Source organism: Oncorhynchus keta, chromosome 12, assembly GCF_023373465.1.
Source record: "Oncorhynchus keta strain PuntledgeMale-10-30-2019 chromosome 12, Oket_V2, whole genome shotgun sequence".
Classification (NCBI taxonomy): Eukaryota; Metazoa; Chordata; class Actinopteri; order Salmoniformes; family Salmonidae; genus Oncorhynchus; species Oncorhynchus keta.
The window spans coordinates 36665889-36688331 of NC_068432.1; the positions used below are offsets into that span (position 1 = coordinate 36665889).

General features: G+C 42.2%; 1 protein-coding gene across 5 annotated transcripts in view; it reads right to left on the reverse strand.

The window, feature by feature from the left end:
- LOC118391439 (G-protein coupled receptor-associated protein LMBRD2B-like) overlaps nt 1-22443 on the reverse strand; it is a 49415-nt gene that overhangs the window by 5266 nt on the left and 21706 nt on the right. For 2 of the 5 annotated variants that reach the window (XM_035782843.2, XM_052458157.1), the window contains exons 2-13: nt 15194-15409; nt 14436-14551; nt 12994-13092; nt 12605-12772; nt 10636-10846; nt 10441-10515; nt 8336-8449; nt 3737-3920; nt 3194-3375; nt 2849-2982; nt 832-937; nt 644-741 (exon numbers count right to left, since the gene is read on the reverse strand). In XM_035782843.2, the coding sequence (XP_035638736.1) occupies nt 644-741; nt 832-937; nt 2849-2982; nt 3194-3375; nt 3737-3920; nt 8336-8449; nt 10441-10515; nt 10636-10846; nt 12605-12772; nt 12994-13092; nt 14436-14551; nt 15194-15367 (1661 nt within the window). In that variant the 5' untranslated portion in view covers nt 15368-15409. The other 3 variants (XM_035782841.2, XM_035782840.2, XM_035782839.2) reach the window with 3 other exon arrangements.

The window sequence follows — 22443 nt, forward strand, 5'->3', positions numbered from 1 at the left end:
GACAGACAGCTCGGTGCATTCAACATGTCAATACCGCTCATAAAATAAGTAGTGATGAAGTCAATCTCTCCACCACTTTCAGCCAGGAGAGATTGACATGCATATTATTAATATTGGCTCTCTGTGTACATCCAAGGGCCAGCTGTGCTGCCCTGTTCTGAGCCAACTGGAATTTTCCTAAGTCCTTTTTGTGGCACCTGACCACACGATTGACCAGTAGTCCAGGTGCAACAAAACTAGGGCCTGCCTTGTTGATAGTGTTGTTAAGGCAGAGCATCACTTTATTATAGAGACTTCTTCCCATCTTAACTACTACTGCATCAATATGTTTTGACCATGACAGTTTACAATCTAGGGTTACTCCAAGCAGTTTAGTCACCTCAACTTGCTCAATTTCCACATGATTTATTACGATATTTAGTTGAGGTTCAGTGTTTAGTGAGTGTTTTGTTCCAAATACAATGCTTTTAGTTTTAGAAATATTTAGGGCTAACTTATGCATGCTGATAATCCTTTTGGGTCATTGGTGGAGTACTCCTTGTAGAAGAGAAAGTTGATATTCTGTATCGTAGTATCATTGATGCGTTTGTCTACACCACGAATGTATTGCCACTTCATAATCTAAACAGCAGGCTAGGCTCACCTGAAGTAGGTAGCGATACATAGCAGCAATATAAGCATGGGGTAGTAGATATAGAAGCCATTAGCGATGAACGATAGGACCCTCATAGAACCCATGATCTGCAGAGGAGTGACATGTTATTTTCCTCATATTGATGATACATCAACGAATATGTTCCATCAGTGTCAGAAGGATGTGCTGTGTCTTACAGAGGTGTAGGCCGTCTGCTCCTTCAGTTGGTGGGAGATGGCAGAGTCCATGTGGATCAGACCCAGGAAGTTCAGACACAGAGGAGGGGTCAGACGGCAGAACAGCCTAGAGCAACAAGACTACATTAGACATTTAACATTATATAATGTTACAAACATATACCTAATGCAAGGTACAGCTGTCCAAATACAATACAAACTCTGCAACAAAAAAAAATTCTCTCACTGCCACAACTGCATTTATTTTCAGCAAACTTAACATGTGTAAATATCTGTATGAACATAACAAGATTCAACAACTGAGACAAACTGAACAGGTTCCACAGACATGTGATGAACAGAAATGTAATGTGTCCCTGAACAAATGGAGGGTCAAAATCAAAAGTAACATTCAATATCTGGTGTGGCCACCAGCTGCATTAAGCACTGTAGTGCATCTCCTCCTCATGGACTGCACCATATTTGCCAGTTGTTGTTGTGTGATGTTACCCCACTCTTCCACCAAGGCACCTGCAAGGTCCCAGACATTTCTGGGGTTTCTCCCTCACCCTCCAACAGGTCCCAGACGTGCGCAAAGGGATTGAGATCCAGGCTCTTCGCTGGCCATGGCAGAACACTGACATTCCTGTCTTGCAGGAAATCACACACAGAACGAGCAGTATGGCTGGTGGCATTGTCATGCTGGAGGGTCATGTCAGGATGAGACTGTAGGAAGGGTACCACATGAGGGAGGAGGATGTCTTCCCTGTAACGCACAGCGTTGATATTGCCTGCAATGACAACAAATTCAGTCTGATGATGATATGACACACCGCCCCAGACCATGACGGACCCTCCACCTCCAAATCGATCCTGCTCCAGAGTACAGGCCTCAGTGTAATGCTCATTCCTTCGACGATAAACGCAAATCCGACCATCAAAACTGCGACTCGTCAGTGAAGAGCACTTTTTGCCAGTCCTGTCTGGTCCAGCAACGGTTGGTTTGTGCCCATAGGCGACGTTGTTGTCTGGTGAGGACCTGCCTTACAACAGCCCTACAAGCCCTCAGTCCAGCCTCTCAGCCGATTGTGGACAGTCTGAGCACTGATGGAGGGATTGTGCGTTCCTGGTGTAACTCGGGCAGTTGTTGCCATCCTGTACCTGTCCCACAGGTGTGGCGTTCAGATGTACCGATTTTGTGCAGGTGTTGTTACACGTGGTCTGCCACTGCGAGGACAATCAGCTGTCCGTCCTGTAGCGCTGTCTTATGAGTCACACAGTACAGACATTGCAATGTATTGCCCTGGCCACATCTGCAGTCCTCATGCCTCCTTGCAGCATGCCTAAGGCACATTCAGCCAGATAAACAGGACCCTGGGCATCTTTCTTTTGGTGTTTTTCAGAGTCAGTAGAAAGGCCTCTTTAGTGTCCTAAATTTTCATAACTGTGACCTTAATTGCCTACCGTCTGTAAGCTGTTAGTCTCTTAACGACCGTTCCACAGGTGCATGTTCAGTGTTTGAACCCTTTACAATGAAGATCTGTGAGGTTATTTGGATTTCTACCATTTATCTTTGAATGACAGGGTCCTGAAAAGGGGACGTTTCTTTTTTAGTTTAGTTCTGTCCACACAAATACAGCCAAACCAAAAATGCACACCACTTTCTGAATGTAAATTTCCTAAATTTTTACCATATACATGATTGACAGACGTTTTATCTTTTTATTACTTTGCTAATCATGGTTAAACCAGAACTAAAGTCTCACGTAATTGGTCAGCTGCTCAATTAAGTTCTGGGTCCATACATGTTAAGAGAAGAGATGAAAGAACGAGGAGCGGAACGGGGAGCTCCACACACTCTTTGAAATTTACGGGCCAAACACAGGAAATACTACTACTTGTAATCCCACATTCTTTCCCGACAGATTTGACGGTACCAGTTGTGTTTAAATAGATCTGTTTACGAGATCAATACTTAGCTAATGCTGTCTAATCAGAACCACATTCCTCTCCTCACATCGCTCTACCACCCACTCACATGCCACTGAACTGCAGGCTGTAGGCGTCAGTCTGGTGGTGTGAGGCCAGGTAGTAGTAGTTGAACACTCGGATCCGGAACACAGTGGAGTAAACGCAGGTACACAGGAAGAAGATGGTGATGAAGCACGCCATCTAGTGGACAAAACAATAACCTTCATGTGGGAGACCCGACAACCACTAATTGTATTATGCATACACAACAGAAACCCACTGGATGTTGATATGATCAGATAACAATGCTTTTGGGAGCATGTAGTGTGCAACTTTCTTTCTATACAGATATTACCAGATACACCAATTAGTACAGTAGTACACTGGTAATTGCTTTCCATTGGCGTCTCACCTCGATATACAAGTAGTTGTAGTCTCTCTCAGCGAGCTGGATGAAGACAGCGAAGAGTGAGAGGACAGGCCGGGTGCTGAAGAAGGTGCACTCAGACCACACCACACCCACAGAGAACAGAGACAGCAACACAGCCAGCAGCCGGTAGAACCACTGTCTCAGCAGACACTCCCAGTACCACTCTGGAGAACAACATAAAAACACAAAGCTCTCCAAGGATCTTAGAAATTGAGTAAAATTCTAAGTGAGGAGAGGAATGGAAGACTGTAGGGCTGTGACAATACCATTATGGGAATCATTTTGTCGATGGTAAAAATGAAAACACGATGAAGACTAAATTCTTTGATCCTTCAAAAACCTGCTGTATGTAAAATATGTTGCACGATTGCTTGGAAAATAAATAAGTGTGATTCTAGAAGACAACATAATGATGATGTTTTCCTAAAGAAGTTCAACCTGCTTTGTGCTTTGTTTGTAGGTGTGAGTGAACTCTCAGTTGTAGAGTTGACCCAGCTATGAACTGTGAGGATCTGTGTGACCCACCTACAGTAGGAGTGTATAAGTATGGGCTGAGACAGCTAGTTGGTTCTGTGGAGGGGAAGCTGTGAACAAACTGGTGGGCTGAGCTGGTCTCATTCTTGGCCACGTCCTCCAGGTGCATAGCCTGCTGCAGGAGGATCTGCCACTGGACATGGGTCCTGTTGTGCCTCTGCACTGCGTAGATCACCTGACCATTCACAAAAGAACCACATCCTCAAACTAGGGTTTTGAGTAAATTTGTATTTAACTAGGCAAGTCAGTTAAGTACAAGTTCTTATTTACAATGAGGGCCTACACCGGCCAAACCCGGACGACGCTGGGCCAATTGTGCGCCGCCCTATGGGACTCCCAATGACGGCCAGTTGTGATACAGCCTGGATTCGAACCAGGGTGTCTGTAGTGACGCCTCTAGCACTGAGATGCAGTGTCTTAGACCGCTGAGCCACTCGGAATCCCCATAAATCCATTTGAATTTAATCACTTTTTGACAGCATCCCTTTTGATTTATTGTTTTTAAAAAAATGTTAACTTTACATACATGTTTCCCCATGGAAGAAGTTGTCAGAAAGTTACTTTTTAGACCTAAATGGCAAAGCATTTAGGAGACAGAGGTGCTTAAAGTTAACCCATTTTGCATACCCAACCATACCATGACACATCCATGTCTTCATCACTGGAAAAGATAAACGGTTGAGTTTGATTTAATTTAAAAGCTTACAAACAGGGTTAAGAAACCATTTTATAATTTATTGAAAACAATGTTGTTTTTTCATAAAAATGATATTTCACCTTCAAAGTAAATTAACTCCCATTTGTTGTATCTTTGACCCTACTTTACATCAGCTGTGGTTTTTGAGTTGTGCCTGCCATCGGGTGCCGGCCATCGGGTGTCATTTCAATCATAGAAAAATAATTCCTAGAATTGACTTATCCCTTTAGATCACTGCAATTTAGCTGGTACACCATTGAAATTTAAATTCTAACATTTAATTACTACCACAAAGAAGGCTGCCGGTCCACCCACCATCTGTTAACTTAAATGGTCATGTCTATTCTATTATCTATATTAACACAACCGTTCATTTTCTTAGTTTAGACCAACCATCTTTGTGGTACACTTTGAAAGTTTAAATTTAAAACATTCCTACACTACATGACCAAAAGTAGGTGGACACCTGTTCGTCGAACATCTCATTTCAAAATCACTGGCATTATTAATATACAGTTGGTGCCCCATTGTTGCTATAACAGCCTCCACTCTTCTGGGAAAGCTTTCCACGAGATGTTGGGACATTGTTGCGGGGACTTACTTCCATTTCGCCACAAGAGCATTAGTACGGTTGGGCACTGATGTTGGGCGATGAAGCCAGGATCGAAGTAGGTGTTCCAATTCATCCAAATGGTGTTCTGAGCAGACCAGTCATGTTCTTCCACACCGTTCTGACATGGTTCCCGTGGCAGTTTGGACCTCAGTAGTGGGTGTTTACGCTCCTTGCGCTTCAGCGGTCCCGTTCTTGCTCCTAGATGTTACCATTTCACAATAACAGCACTTAGTAGACCGGGGCAAGTCTAGCAGGGCAGAAATTGGATGTATCGACTTGTTGGAAAGGTGGCATCCTATGACAGTGCCGCGTTGAAAGTCACTGAGCTCTTCAGTAAGGACATTCTACTGCCAATGATTGTCTATGGAGATTGCATGGGTGTGCTCCATTTTATAGACCTGTAGCAACGGGTGTCTGAAATAGCCGAATCCACTCATTTTAAGGAGTGCCCACATACTGCTGTATATTTAGTGTATGTATTAGATTTTTTTTTACACCTTTAATTAATCTTTATTTAACTAGGCAAGTCCGTTAAGAACACATTCTTATTTTCAATGACGGCCTAGGAAAGGTGGGTTAACTGCTTTGTTCAGGGGCAGAACGACAGATTTCTTTCTTGTCAGCTCGAGGATTCAATCTTGCAACCTTACGGTTAACTAGTCCAACCACCTGCCTCACGAGGAGCCCGCCTGTTACACAAATGCAGTAAGAAGCCAAGATAAGTTGCTAGCTAGCATTAAACTTAATCAATCATAATCAACATGGTTGATGATATGGTTGATGATATTACTAGTTTATCTAGCGTGTCCTGCGTTGCATATAATCGATGCAGTGCGCATTCGCGAAAAAGGTTGTTGCTCCAACGTGGAACTAACCATAAACACCAATGCCTTTCTTAAAATCAATACAATATGCCTTTCTTTAAACCTGCATATTTAGCTAAAAGAAATCCAGGTTAGCAGGCAATATTAACCAGGTGAAATTGTGTCACTTCTTTTGCGTTCATTGCACGCAGGGTATATGCAACGGTTTGGGCCGCCTGGCTCATTGCGAACTAATTTGACAGAATTTTACGTAATTATGACATAACATTGAAGGTTGTGCAATGTAACAGCAATATTTAGACTGATGGATGCCACCTGTTAAATAAAATACGTAACGGTTCCGTATTTCATTGAAAGAATAAATGTCTTGTTTTCGAGATGATAGTTTCCGGATTTGACCAGTATTTCTGTGTGTTATTATAATTAAGTATATGATTTGATAGAGCAGTCTGACTGACCATTGATAGGCACCAGCAGGCTCATAAGCATTAATTCAAACAGCACTTTCGTGCGTTTTGCCAGCAGCTCTGCTGTTTATGACTTCAAGCCTATCAACTCCCGAGATTAGGCTGGTGTAGCGATGTGATGTGAAATGGCTAGCTAGTTAGCGGGGTGCGCGCTAATAGCATTTCAAACGTCACTCGCTCTGAAACTTGGAGTATTTGTTCCCCTTGCTCTACATGGGTAACGCTGCTTCGAGGGTGGCTGTTGTCGTTGTGTTCCTGGTTCGAGCCCAGGTAGGAGCGAGGAGAGGGACGGAAGCTATACTGTTACACTGGCAATACTATAGTGCCTATAAGAAAATCCAATAGTTAAAAGGTATATGAAATACAAATCGTATAGAGAGAAATAGTCCTATAATTCCTATAATAACTACAACCTAAAACTTCTTACCTGGGGATATTGAAGACTCATGTGAAAAGGAACCACCAGCTTTCATATGTTCTCATGTTCTGAGCAAGGAACTTAACCTCTTGTACCTCTGGGGGCAGTATTTCATTTTTGGATGAAAGACGTTCCCGTTTTAAACAAGATATTTGGTCACGAAAAGATGCTCGACGATGCATATAATTGACAGCTTTGGAAAGAAAACACTGACGTTTCCAAAACTGCAAAGATATTGTCTGTGAGTGCCACAGAACTAATGCTACAGGCGAAACAAAGATGAAATTTCATACAGGAAGTGAGCCAGATTTTGGAGGCGCTGTGTTCCAATGTCTCCTACACTTTCTGTCGTTTCCCCAAGGTGTTTGCAGCATTGTGACGTATTTGTAGGCATATCATTGGAAAATTGACCATAAGAGACTACATTTACCAGGTGTCCGCTCCGTCGAAACTATTGCGTAATCTCCAGCTGCGTGCATTTTTCCATTTTGAACAGAGGAGAAACCAAACTGCAACGAATGATTTATCATCGAATAGATATGTGAAAAACACCATGAGGATTGATTCTAAAAAACGTTTGCCATGTTTCTGTCGATATTATGGAGTTCATTTGGAAAAAAAGTTCACGTTGTAATGACTGAATTTTCGTTTTTTTTTCATAGCCAAACGTGATGAACAAAACGGAGCGATTTCTCCTACACAAATAATATTTTTGGAAAAACTGAACATTTGCTATCCAACTGAGAGTCTCCTCATTGAAAACATCCGAAGTTCTTCAATGGTAAATTATTTTATTTGAATGCTTTTCTTGTTTTTGTGAAAATGTTGCCTGCTGAATGCTAGGCTTAATGCTATGCTAGCTATCAATACTCTTACACAAATGTTTGTGTAGCTATGGTTGAAAAGCATTTTTTGAAAATCTGAGATGACAGTGTTGTTAACAAAAGGCTAAGCTTGTGAGTCAATATATTTATTTCATTTGCGATTTTCATGAATAGTTAACGTTGCGTTATGGTAATGAGCTTGAGGCTATAATTACGCTATAATTACGCTCCCGGATACGGGATTGCTCGTCGCAACAGGTTAAACGTTAGTTTTCTTACATGGCACATATTGCACTTTTACTTTCTTCTCCAATACTTTGTTTTGGCATTATTTAAACCAAATTGAACATGTTTCATTATTTATTTGAGGCTAAATTGATTTTATTGATGTATTATATTAAGTTAAAATAAGTGTTCATTCAGTATTGTTGTAATTGTCGTTATTACAAATGGTTTTATTTTATTTTTTATTATAAAAAATAAAATAAAAAAATCAGCCGATTAATCGGTATCTGCTTATTTTGTCCTCCAATAATCGGCATCTGTGTTAAAATCATAATCGGTCGACCTCTAGTATGTATGGAAGGTTTCATTGAAATCAAAAGGGGTGCTGTCAAAAAGTGACTGAACTCAAATGGATTGACCCTTTAAAGAAGTCTGGATATAGTCAGCAATATGACAAAAAAACACAAAATCGCAAAATACAACTGTTGACTAGCTAATAATGTGTACATTTCTTAAATATACCTGTTTGTGAAGCTTCACCAGGTTCTTCTCACTAGGATAAGTGTTCTGTTTGTCATCAAAGTCCTCATAGTCATCCATGTTTCTGCCCATCTTCTCCTGGTACTCGACAGGACACTAAGAGAGAAAACTCTGTTAGGATCATGGAGACAGATACTGTGCCTTCGGAAAGTATTCAGACCCACTGAATTTTTCCAAATTTTGTTAAATCACAGCCTCATTCTAAAATTGACTTTTAAAAAAAAAATCTTTCAATCTACACACAAGACACTAATTACAAAGCGAAAAAAAGGTTTAGACATTTTTGCAAATTTATTATAAATAAGATACATTTTTATTTACATACGTATTCAGACCCTTTGCTATGAGACTTGAAATTGACCTCAGGTGCATCCTGTTTCCATTGATCATCCTTGAGATGTTTCTACAACTTGGAGTCCACCTGTGGTAAACTCAATTGATTGGACAGGAGTTGGAAAGGCACACATTGAAAGTAAATATATATAAAAAATAAAAAAAATAAAAAGTTCTTAACATGGTGTGTTACATGGTGTGAACCTGTCTATACATAGCTCCCACAGTTGACAGTGCATGTCAGATCAAAAACTAAGCCATGGAGTTGAAGGAGTTGCCTGTAGAGCTCAGAGACAGGATTGTGTCGAGGCACAGATCTTTTTTTTTATTTTATTTATTTTACTAGGCAAGTCAGTTAAGAACAAATTCTTATTTTCAATGACGGCCTAGGAACAGTGGGTTAACTGCCTGTTCAGGGGCAGAACGACAGATTTTGTACCTTGTCAGCTCGGGGATTTGAACTTGCAACCTTCCGGTTACTAGTCCATTGCTCTAACCACTAGGCTACCCTGCCGCCCCACTCTGGGGAAGAGTACCAAAAAAATTAAGTATTTTCTTCCTAGAGCTGGCCGCTCAGCCAAACGAAGCAATCGGGGGAGAAGGGTCTTGGTTAGGGAGGTGACCAAGAACCTGATGGTCACTGACAGAGCTCTAGAGTTCCTCTGCAGAGATGGGAGAACTTTCCAGAAGGACAAGCCTGTCTGCAGCTCTCCACCAATCAGGCCTTTGTGGTAGAGTGGGCAGACGGAAGCCAGTCCTCAGTAAAATAAACATGATGGCCCACTTGGAGTTTGCCAAAAGGCACCTAAAGAATCTCAGACGATGAGAAACAAGATTCTCTGGTCTGATGAATCCAAGATTGAACTATTTGGCCTGAATGCCAAGTGTCACGCCCGGAGAAAACCTGGCACCATCCCTATGGTGAAGCATGGTGGTGGTAGCATCATGCTCTGGGTTTTTGTTTTTCAGAGGAAGGATCGAGGGAAAGATGAACGGAGCAAAGTACAGAGAATCCTTGATGAAAACCTGCTCAGGACCTCAGACTGGGGCGAAGGTTCACCTTCCAACAGGACAACGACCCTAAGCACACAGCAAAGACAACGCAGAAGTGGCTTCGGGACAAGTCTCAGAATGTCCTTGAGTGGCCCAACCAGAGCCTGGACTTGAACCTGATCGATTATCTCTGGAGAGACCTGAAAATAGCTGTGCAGCAACGCTCCCCATCTAAACCGACAGAGCTTGAGGATCTGCAGAGAAGAATGGGAGAAACTCCCCAAATACACATGTGCCAAGCTTGTAGCGTCATACTCAAGACTTGAGGCTGTAATCGCTGCCAAAGGTGCTTCAACAAAGTACTGAGTAAAGGGTCTGAATACTTATGTTAATGTGATAGTTTTAAAAAATCATAAATGAACAAAAATGTCTAAAAACCTGGTTTTGCTTTGTCATTATGGGGTATTGTGTAGAGATTGATGAGGGGATAAAAAAAACAATTCAATAAATTAAAGAATAAGGCTGTAATGTAACAAAATGTGGAAAAAGTCAAGGGGTCTGAATACTTTCCAAAGGCACTGTAGAGGACTCCAGGCACTGGAATTTCTCAGGCCACTTCACATTCCTCACTTGTTTAATCCTCACTTTAAGCACATAGAGTGCACACATCTCATTCAATAACATTGTGGGGTTGGGCTCCACATTCTTTACTGAGAATATGTAATTGTTTCTTTGTTTGATGATTTGTCTTTTAATCTTGCCTTTCTAAGAATAGTATCGATGTACTTCCTCAGTGGGTGGTTATACTTGATGGATTCTTGGACTTTTCTCACTTCCTAAAACAGAACAACAGCAAATAGAGAAGGACATCAATTGAACACAATTCAACTCAGTTTCTAAGAAACAGACCACTATAATGTTTAAATGTTGTAGTCAGAGCAGGAACCATTCCCTACCTCCATGACGTCCTCTAGATTCTCATCTGCATCAGCCTTCTCTGTCATCAGCTTGGCTGCCTTGAAGTAAGTCTTGATGAGCAGGTGTCCCTGCCGCGAGGCGTTCCAATACGAGCGCGGAATCTCTACTAGGCCATAACCTAGCAACAGCACCAGCAGGAACAGGCCCCAGGTGTTGGCTGCAGTGATGCCTATTGTCTGGAGCTCATACCTGAGAGAGACAAAGGGACAGACCAAACCAGATTTAAGTGAGACAAAGACATACATGGTTCCTTCTAATTACCTTTCTGCACTGCTCAAAAAAATAAAGGGAACACTAAAATAACACATCCTAGATCTGAATGAATATCCTTATTAAATACTTTTTTCTTTAGATAGTTGAATGTCCTGACAACAAAATCATACAAAAATGATCAATGGAAATCAAATTTATCAACCCATGGAGGTCTGGATTTGGAGTCACACTCAAAATTAAAGTGGAAAACCACACTACAGGCTGATCCAACTTTGATGTAATGTCCTTAAAACAAGTCAAAATGAGGCTCAGTAGTGTGTGTGGCCTTCACGTGCCTGTATGACCTCCCTTCAATGCCTGGGCATGCTCCTGATGAGGTGGCGGATGGTCTCCTGAGGGATCTCCTCCCAGACCTGGACTAAAGCATTCGCCAACTCCTGGACAGTCTGTGGTGCAACGTGGCGTTGGTGGATGGAGCGAGACATGATGTCCCAGATGTGCTCAATTGGATTCAGGTCTGGGGAACGGGCAGGCCAGTCCATAGCATCAATGCCTTCCTCTTGCAGGAACTGCTGACACACTCCAGCCACATGAGGTCTAGCATTCTCTTGCATTAGGAGGAACCCAGGGCCAACCACACCAGCATATGGTCTCACAAGGGGTCTGAGGATCTCATCTCGGTACCTAAGGGTAGTCAGGCTACCTCTGGCCAGCACATGGAGGGCTGTGCGGCCCACCCAAAGAAATGCCACCCCACACCATGACTGACCCACCGCCAAACCGGTCATGCTGGAGGATTTTGCAGTCAGCAGAACGTTCTCCACGGCGTCTCCAGACTGTCAAATGTGCTCAGTGTGAACCTGCTCTCATCTGTGAAGAGCACAGGGTGCCAGTGGCGAATTTGCCAATCTTGGTGTTCTCTGGCAAATGAAAAACGTCCTGCACGGTGTTGGGCTGTAAGCACAACCCCCACCTGTGGACGTCAGGCCCTCATACCACCCTCATGGAGTCTGTTTCTGACCATTTGAGCAGACACATGCACATTTGTGGCCTGCTGGAGGTCATTTTGCAGGGCTCTGGCAGTACTCCTCCTGCTCCTCCTTGCACAAATGCGGAGGTAGCGGTCCTGCTGCTATGTTGTTGCCCTCCTACGGCCTCCTCTACGTCTCCTGATGTACTGGCCTGTCTCCTGGTAGCGCCTCCATGCTCTGGACACTGCGCTGACAGACACAGCAAACCTTCTTGCCACAGCTCGCATTGATGTGCCATCCTGGATGAGCTGCACTACCTGAGCCACTTGTGTGGGTTGTAGACTCTGTCTCATGCTACCACTAGAGTGAAAGCACCGCCAGCATTCAAAAGTGACCAAAACATCAGCCAGGAAGAATAGGAACTGGGAAGTGGTCTGTGGTCCCCACCTGCAGAACCACTCCTTTATTGGGGGTGTCTCGCTAATTGCCTATAATTTCCACCTGTTGTCTATTCCATGTGCACAACAGCATGTGAAATATATTGTCAATCAGTGTTGCTTCCTAAGTGGACAGTTTGATTTCACATAAGTGTGATTGACTTGGATTTACATTGTGTTGTTTAAGTGTTCCCTTTATTTTTTTGAGCAGTGTATATTAGTACTGTGTTGTATAGAGTACAATGAGGTGAAATGCAGAATGGTAAATTTGTTGTAGTCAACAGCACACTTTCCAAGTCAATTTGTCCATGTTGCTGTGCACTCACCAGGAGAGGTGCCACTGAGGGTGAACGGCCACGTAGATAAGCAGCGATCCGAAGATGAGCAGGTATGTCCCGTAATAAATAGCATTCTCTATCAGTGCAGTCTTTATTTTCCCAGTGATGGAGAAGCCCCCCGAGCGTGCATAGGATTGCATGAAGGGCAGCAGCAGCCTGCAAAGACAACAAGACCTGGATTAAGGCAGCTGTAAAGCTTTTTTGGTGTGTTTTAAGATAACATTTCTAGTACGGACAGAAGCAGATAGTTGACTTAGTAAAGAAGGTCTGTCTGTCTCTTAGTAGATCAGTCAAAATGAACAAACTTAGAGACCAGTTCTGATCAGTAGTGTTCCCAGTACAATTAAATACAAGGCCAAACAGTGTCAAGCACTCACCAGGTGAGACACTGAGAGGTCCAGTAAACAACCCTCCAGAACACAGGCATGATTCCATCTGGAATGTAGCTCCACGGCTTGTAACACACCTTTGGAACACTGTCATGGAAAACATACAAACAGTGTTGATGTGCAGTTAGCAAGGTCTGGAAACATTGAAGAAATTAACATCTGGAGGGGAATGAAATGACAAAAGCTACTACCTACTGCTATACTGATGGTGACCTATTGATCTTCATTGTCAAGCAATGAAACTCCAATGTTTGCTTTGTATAGACTATTAGGATAATATATCAGACTGTCTGGGAGAAAACACTGTACATAATGACAGTCAAGCAAAACTACATTGGAAAAAATAAATAAGTGCAACATGTAAATACCACAGTAAATGTCAATACCACAGATGTCTCAAGTTGAGGGAGCGTGCAATTGGCATACTGACGCAGGAATGTCCACCAGAGCTGTTGCCAAAGAATAATGTTAATTTCTTTACCATAAGCCTCCTCCAACTTTGTTTTAGAGAATTTGGCAGTTAGTCCAACCGGCCTCAACCACAGACAATGTGTATGGCGTCGTGGAGGCGTGCGGTTTTCTGATGTCAATGTTGTGAACAGAGTACACCATGGTGGTGGTGGGGTTATGGTATGGGCAGGCATAAGCTACAGACAACGAACACAATTGCATTTTATCGATGGCCATTTGAATGCACAAAATCACTGTGATGAGATCCTGATGCCCATTGTCGGGGCGGCAGGGTAGCCTAGTGGTTAGAGCGTTGGACTAGTAACCGAAAGGTTGTAAGTTTGAATCCCCGAGCTGACAAGGTACAAATCTGTCGTTCTGCCCCTGAACAGGCAGTTATCCCACTGTTCCTAGGCAGTCATTGAAAATAAGAATTTGTTCTTAATTAACTGACTTGCCTAGTAAAATAAAGGTAACATTTCAAAAAAAAATTGTGTGACCAACATATGCATATCTGTATTCCCAGTCGTGAAATCCATATATTAGGGCCTAATGAATTTATTTAAATTCACTGATTTCCTAATATGAACTGTAACTCAGTAAAATTGTTTCATGTTGTGTTTATATTTTTGTTCAGTATAAAAAGGACCCAATGTACTTGACATTTCACAATGGGAAGAGAGTGGACTTTTAGCTGTTGCAAATGAATGCGTGACAGCAGATAAACAAAATCTGCTTGATAATCCCATTTAGATCATCTTGTGAAAAACTGTTTTGAGAAGACAGCTAAAACACAGTCTCATGTTTTGTTATGCTTTCTGTCTAGGACCCTCTTCCCTGGTCTTTGGTAACTACTGTACATGCTAGTGTTTTGTTCAACCAAATCCTGACCTCTGACCTGTCATGTCATTACCCTGAGTGCTGAACCTAATCCTATGACACTTGAACATATGATGAGACCCTAGGGCTTAGGCACTAACCTTTTAGTGGGTGTGGCCGTGGTGGAGTTTCCTGCAGTTTGATTGGATATCAGTGCGGTCACCAGGGATATGGAGGCATGTTCTTCATGATCAATCTTACACTGCTTGTAGATCGTCTGAAAGGTCCAAACAAACACAGACAAAGGAAGATAAGGCCCTAAAAATTGTTAAAGACTCCAGCCACCAAAGTCCTAGACTGTTCTCTCTGCTACCGCATAGAAAGCGGTACAGATGCATCAAGTCTGGAACCAACAGGAACCTGAACAGCTTCTATCCCCAATCCATGAAACTGCTAAATGGTTTAGTTAAATAGTAAATCAAATAGCTACCCATACTATCTGCATTAACCCTTTTTGCACAAACTTTGACTCATCACATACGCTGCTGTTAGTCACTTTATTCCTAGTTATATGTACCAATCTACCTCAATTACTCCGTACCCCTGCACATTGACTTGGTACTAGTACCTTGTGTATATAGAGCCAAGTTATCATTACTGATTGTGTTTCTATTATTTCTTTATTTTCTTTCTCTTTGCATTGTTGGGAAGGGGCCCGTAAGTAAGCATTTCACCGTTACTCCACACCTGTTATTTACAAAGCATGTGACAAATAAAATTATATTTGATATCAGTAAGGTCTGCAAACACACAGACACACCAAGTTACTGGTCACCATTTTCATCCAAGTTAGGTGTTTCTTGAAAAAGGGAATGGATAAGATGGGGTTTTGGTGGTAAATGAGGGCAATAGTACTAACCGTGCTGATGTCCAGAGGAAGAATGAAGACGATGAGGAAACACAGGTACCAGGCCAGTAAGGTGCCAAACAGCACCATCCTCTGCTGCTTACGGAAGTCTGCATAGCGATGCAGCAGGAACAGAGCCAGGAAGAACACCACCACTATCTCAATGCCCAGCGCAGCCCCACTCATCCTGACTGCCTCTCTTATTGCTCTCGAAACCAGTAGCCGTTACTGAAAAGAGAAATCCTTCAAATAAATCCCAAGACTATTCAATAGATGGGTGTAAAAGAAAAATTCACATCAAAGTGATATTGCATGGTCTAAACAAATGTGTATGTACTCCTAAGAGAGAGAACAAGTAGCTCTTTTGAAAGTTTCAGGCAGAGCATAATTCTCACTGAGTGACACACGCTCCCCTCCCCCTCTGTCAATTATATGAGAAAATAATGAACCCATTTTCATTGGCTTCCAAAGACATGAGTAGTCTCCTACAAAAGACCTATTGGTCTGGGAGTCTGAAAGGGTCTTTTGTTTCCCTCCTTTAGAGCATGATTAAATGAGAATGGGAACGTTCTGCTCTACATAAAACAAACATTTAAAAAATGTCATGAATGAATATGATTGTGGTAAAACAATGTCATAATATAAGCCATTGCAGGGCCAGCTAATTGGCATTAGCTAGCCCCCCCCCCACAAGGACCTCAACATGACAGCAGGACATATGCCCAGGCAGTGAGCAGCGCAACAGGCCCAACCTGCACTAATACACCCACCCAAACCCCATCCTGCGACCTGAGGTATGCATCAGATGCTCAACATGCTCTGCTCACACCTACTGCGATGGTCCGGGCCTAAACCACACTAGACAGTATGGAACACAAAGCTTTTACTATCTCATCCTGGAAGAAAACCAGCCCAGTCACAGACCAGGATGCCTTGCTCCCAGGCAGACTAAATAACTTTTTTGCCCGCTTTGAGGACAATACAGTGCCACTGACACGGCCCGCAACCAAAACATGCGGACTCTCCTTCACTGCAGCAGAGGTGAGTAAAACATTTAAACGTGTTAACCCTCACAAGGCTGCAGGCCCAGACGGCATCCCCAGCCGCGCCATTAGAGCATGCGCAGACCAGCTGGCTGGTGTGTTTACAGACATATTCAATCGATCCCTATCCCAGTCTGCTGTTCCCACATGCTTCAAGAGGGCCACCATCGTTCCTGTTCCCAAGAAAGCTAAGGTAACTGAGCTAAACGACTACCGCCCCGTAGCACTCACTTCCGTCATCATGAAGTGCTTTGAGAGACTAGTCAAGGACCATATCACCTCCACCCTACCTGACACCCTAGACCCACTCCAATTTGCTTACCGCCCAAATAGGTCCACAGACGATGCAATCTCAACCACACTGCACACTGCCCTAACCCATCTGGACAAGAGGAATACCTATGTGAGAATGCTGTTCATTGACTACAGCTCAGCATTTAACACCATTGTACCCTCCAAACTTGTCATCAAGCTCGAGACCCTGGGTCTCGACCCCGCCCTGTGCGACTTGATACTGGAGTTCCTGACGGGCCACCCCCAGGTGGTGAGGGTAGGTAACAACATCTCCACCCCGCTGATCCTCAACACTGGGGCCCCACAAGGGTGCGTTCTGAGCCCTCTCCTGTACTCCCTGTTCACCCACGACTGCGTGGCCACGCACGCCTCCAACTCAATCATCAAGTTTGTGGAGGACACAACAGTGGTAGGCTTGATTACCAACAACGACAACAACCAGCCACTTTAATAATGGGAATTGATGTAAAATATATCACTAGCCACTTTAAACAACGCTACTTAATATAATATTTCCATACCCTACATTATTTATCTCATATGTATACGTATATACTGTACTCTATATCATCTACTGCATCTTTATGTAATACATGTATCACTAGCCACTTTAAACTATGCCACTTTGTTTACATACTCATCTCATATGTATATACTGTACTCGATACCATCAACTGCATCTGGCCTATGCCGCTCTGTACCATCACTCATTCATATATCTTTATGTACATATTCTTTATCCCTTTACACTTGTGTGTATAAGGTAGTAGTCTTGGAATTGTTAGCTGGATTACTCGTTGGTTATTACTGCATTGTCGGAACTAGAAGCACAAGCATTTCGCTACACTCGCATTAACATCTGCTAACCATGTGTATGTGACAAATAAAATTTTATTTGAATATACAAGATCTAAGGTCATCTGCCTTTGGCCAAACGAGCAGGAACCCAGACTTCAAAGAAATTGGAAATACAGAGATTTTCATCCGACAAGAAACATGGTATAAAGGAGACAGACCAACTGGTTGCCCTCTAGGTTAGAGAGATCTGGTAGTCACGTCCGCCATTTGTACGTCGCTAGGACAATGACCAGGTTCTACTGGTCATTGTTTTCAGGCTAGTTGTAGTGGTGCAAGTTAGGTACCAAGCTAAAGCTAGCTACCCCAGAAGTTGTGGTCGAACAAATTATGGTTTTATTAACGCGGTATTGTAAATGCGTCATTCGTGGCTGGTGTTTGCTTGTTTGTACAGCTTTGACAGTGCTACTGTATCTTTTTTGACACGCAAAGACCCAAACGGCGTTCCATAGTATGCATGTTGTGAAGCTAATAGCAGTGAACCCGTTACTGTGTAACTCCGGTAGGGCAACGTGTACCGGTGCTCGACCGGTCAGCGAAAGCCAACATCACCCACGAAGGAGAACGGTTGATTGTCAAGGGCAATGACTTCCATTATCTTGGAGGTAATGGATTTCACCTTTGTGTTAGGAATGAAACTAGGCATAGGGCCGATACCGATTTTGGCATTTTTAGCTAATATCGGCCGATTCCAATATGTTCAACGATATATCGTGCATCCCTACCCTGTGTGTGTGTGTTGTTTAAAGAAAAACAGGATGGCTGGGGGGTCAGAATTGGTCCGATGACTGTATTGGACCTCTCTCTCTCTCTCTATGTCACTGTCAATGTTCAACTCTCTCTCGCTCTCCCCCAAACAATTCACAGATTTGTGTTGTCCTGCTCCTAGCCCATAAAGTCACAACCTCTGTCCTGTTATGTTTAGTGTAACCTTTATTTAACTAGGCAGGTCAGTTAAGAACAAAGTATTATTTACAATGACTGCCTACACCAGCCAAACCCAGATGACGCTGGGCAAATTGTGCGCCGCCCTATGGGACGCCCAATCACGTAATACAGCCTGAAATCGAGCCATGGTGAACGTAGTGACGCCTCTCGCACTGCGATGCAGTGCCTGAAAAATAGCGCACTTGGTAGTGTGTACCAGTGTGCAACCAGTAGGCGAAAGCCAACATCACCCACGACAGAGAATGGTTGATTGTCAAGGGCAATGAATTCCATTATCTTGGCTTCAATGGATTTTGCCTTTGAGTTGTCTCGTTGAAATGTTGTTACTCTTTCAAATGACTGCTCGATCCACACTGCAGACATTGTGGGCTAGTTTAGGAATGCGGTGTAGCACGTATAGCGCTAAATTTTACATGGTGTCATTACGTCATGTACCTACGCTATATAAGTATGCACGTCAGCTTTGACATCGGTTTTGCACGTCAGGGCGTTAAACTAGACATCGGCCGATACCGATGTTAGCATTTTTAGCAAATTTTCGGCCGATTCCGACATGTTCACCGATATATCGTGCATCCCTAATACAGACCCAGAAAAACTATGGCAAATCACTAAAACAAAAAGGAAAAGCATGTCAGAAATCATCTCAATGTAATTGAAGAATATAACCACTTGGAAAATACTAAACAAACAACACGAAGAGTTATCTATCCAAAACGGAGATGTATGGATAAACCACTTCTCCAATCTTTTTGGCTCTATAACAAACAAAGAACAAAAACATATGTAAGATCAAATACAAATCTTAGAATCAACTATTAAGGACTACCAGAACCCACTGGATTCTCCAATTACATTGAAAGAACTACTCGACAAAATACAAACCTTCAACCCCAAAAGACCTGTGGGGTTGATGGTATCCTAAATGAAATGATCAAATATACAGACCACAAATGCCAATTGGCTATACTTAAACTCTTTAACATCATCCTCAGCTGTCACCCCAACATTTTTCAAACCAAGGACTGATCTCCCAAATCCACAAAGGTGGAGACAAATTTGACCCCAATAACTACCTGGGGATATGTATCAAAAGCAACCTTGGGAAAAATCCTCTACATTATCATTAACATCAGCCCCATACATTTCCTCAGTGAAAACAACATACTGAGCAAATGTCAAATTGGCTTTTTAACCAATTACAGTAGGGCCGACCACATATTCACGTCACCCATGCTTTGTTCATTTCAAAAAGCTTTCAACTCAATTTGGCATGAGGGTCTGCTATACAAATGGACAGAAAGTGGTGTTGGGGGGGGGAACATCATAAAATCCATGTATACAAACAACAAGTGTACGGTTAAAACTGGCAAAAAACACAGATGCTTTCACACTTGTTAAACAATAAAAATTAATCTAATTTCACAGGCTAATGCTTCATTTGCCTTGGAGGTTTTTACCGCGTTGAAATAATACTTAATAGCAGCAAACGACCTATCAGAAATGCTAGCTAGCAAACATAAGCGAACCACGACTCGCGCACAAGCTATATTCACCACGTACACCCTGATTGACAAAAACTAAAACGGCTAAAAATGGTCAAAAAACACACATTTCTTTCCAGTGGACCGGGGGGGGTGAAACAGGGAATACAAATTCCATCTTGACACCGTTGCCCTATCGTACACAAGTTAAGACTGCATGCAGAATTTTGCAAAAATATCCTCGGTGTACAACGTAAAACACCAAATAATGCATGCAGAGCAGAATTAAGCAGATACCTGCTTATGAACTAAATCCAGAAAAGAGCAGTTAAACTCTACAACCAACTAAAAGGAAGCATTTCCCAAACATTCCATAACAAAGCAAGAGCTGGCTCTCAAGAGAAGACAGGCTATGTACACACTGCACCCAAAAAGAGGTGGAAACTGAGCTGCACTTCCTAACCTCCAGCCAAATGTATGACCATAGAGACAGATTTCACAGAGCCACAAAGAAATAGAAAACATTTCCAATTTTGATAAACTCCCATATCCAGTGTGCAATCACAGCAGCCAGATTTGTGACCTGTTGCTACAAGAAAAAGGGCAAACAGTGAAGAACAAAACACCATTGTAAATACAACCTATATTTTCCCTATGTACTTTAACTAATTGCACATCATTACAACACTGTATATAGACAATTACATTTGAAATGGCTTTATTATTTTGGAACTTTTGTTTGTGTAATGTTTACTGCAAATTCTTAGTTTTTCTACATTTGTTTATCTATTTCACTTACTTTGGCAATGTAAACATATGTTTCCCATGCCAACAAAGCCCCTTAATTTTAAATTGAATTGAAATAGAGAGACATCACCAGTGTAGGGTCATTACAGTAACTAAAGAAATGTAAACCCATGTAAGAATTCACTCAAGTTAATTGAGCAAAGACAGCGCCACCTTCCTTGCTACGGTAACTCACACAACGTATTTAGCTGGTATGGTAGTTTAATCAATAACAAACAAGCAAAGACGCGTTCACACTTGTTAAACAACAAACAATAATCTAATTTCACAGGCTAATGCTTCAGTTGTCTTGCCCTTGGATGTTTTACCGCGTTTGGGGCCCCGTCGAAATAATATTTAATAGCAACAAACGACCTATGAGAAATTTTCGCAACATTAGCGACTCGCGCACACGCAGTGTTGCTGGTACGCTTAATTATCTCACCATTCGACTGTTAAGGATCCAGCCAAAATCACAGTACCACAGTTATGATATTGTAAAATACAGCTACCGTGTACCATGGAAGCATTAGCGTCACGTCCTTGGTTCTTCCTGGTTTGCGTAATGGCAGCTGGGGATGATGGGTAGTGTATGCGTTTCTAAAAGGTTAGTGCTAGCCAGAATCCTTGAGCCTTCCCGAGCCTGCTACCTTGGCCCTTTATCAATAAGACAGGCTTACCTACTGCGTGCTCTCTCGCCTCCTTTTGCTTTTGGTCAAAGTTGATCGAGGAGAGTGAACGTGAATGCGCTTGCATGAAATGAGATTGTCCTTAGGCAAAATTATGTTTACAGGGGTGGATCCCATATTGTGATCAAAACTAATGAAATTAGTTGTGCAATACATTTTATAGATAAAACAATATGGGTTTGGCAGATTTCCAAATTATTCCGTTGGAAGATATACATTAACTACTTAAGTATTTTACTTTACTATTTCGGACAACTTTTACTTCACTACATTCCTGAAGAAAATAATTTACTTTTCACTCCATATATTTCCCCTGACACCCAAAAGTACTCGTCCAATTCACGCAATTGTCAAGAGAACATCCCTGGTCATCCCAACTGCCTCTTGTCTGGCGGACTCACTAAACACAAATGCTTTGTTTGTAAATTAATGTCTGAGAGTTGTAGTGTGCTCCTGGCTACCTGTCTGGTTTGCATAATATGAGGAATTTGAAATAATTCATACATTTACTTTTGATACTTAAGTATATTTGAGCAATTCCATTGAATTTTGATACTTAAGTATATTGAAAACTAAATACATTTAGACTTTTACTCAAGTACTAATTTACTGGGTGATTTTCACTTTTACTGGAGTCATTTTCTATTAAGATGTCTTTACTTTTACTCAAGTATAACATTTGAGAACTTTTTCCATCACTGCCTATGTGACTACTAACGAATTTACACAATCCTCGACCACTCAACCTTTCCAAGTAACGGAGGAGAGAGGATGGAGTATGGTCTTTTTTCCAAATGAGAAAACCCCCTTGCTCCAGCCAAACGCCACACCCACAGACATTCATTTATTCTCCACAATGAGTCTGGATCTGAGTATCTCCCTGACACTTCACCGAATGCCAACACATTTGAGGCCGTATGATTGGTAAGAAACCGATGAGTCGGGCCAGAACACACATGGGTAAAGCAGTAGTTTGAAAATGTGTCATTGGTGTGATAATCAGATTGGTTAGAGACAATTGTTTTGTACAATGCCCCTCCTCACCACAGACGACTTCAATGATGGCAGTCTCAGACTAAAGTATACTGAACAAAAATATAAACACAACATGCAACAATTTTAAGGATTTTGCTGAGTTACTGTTCATATAAGGAAATCAGTGA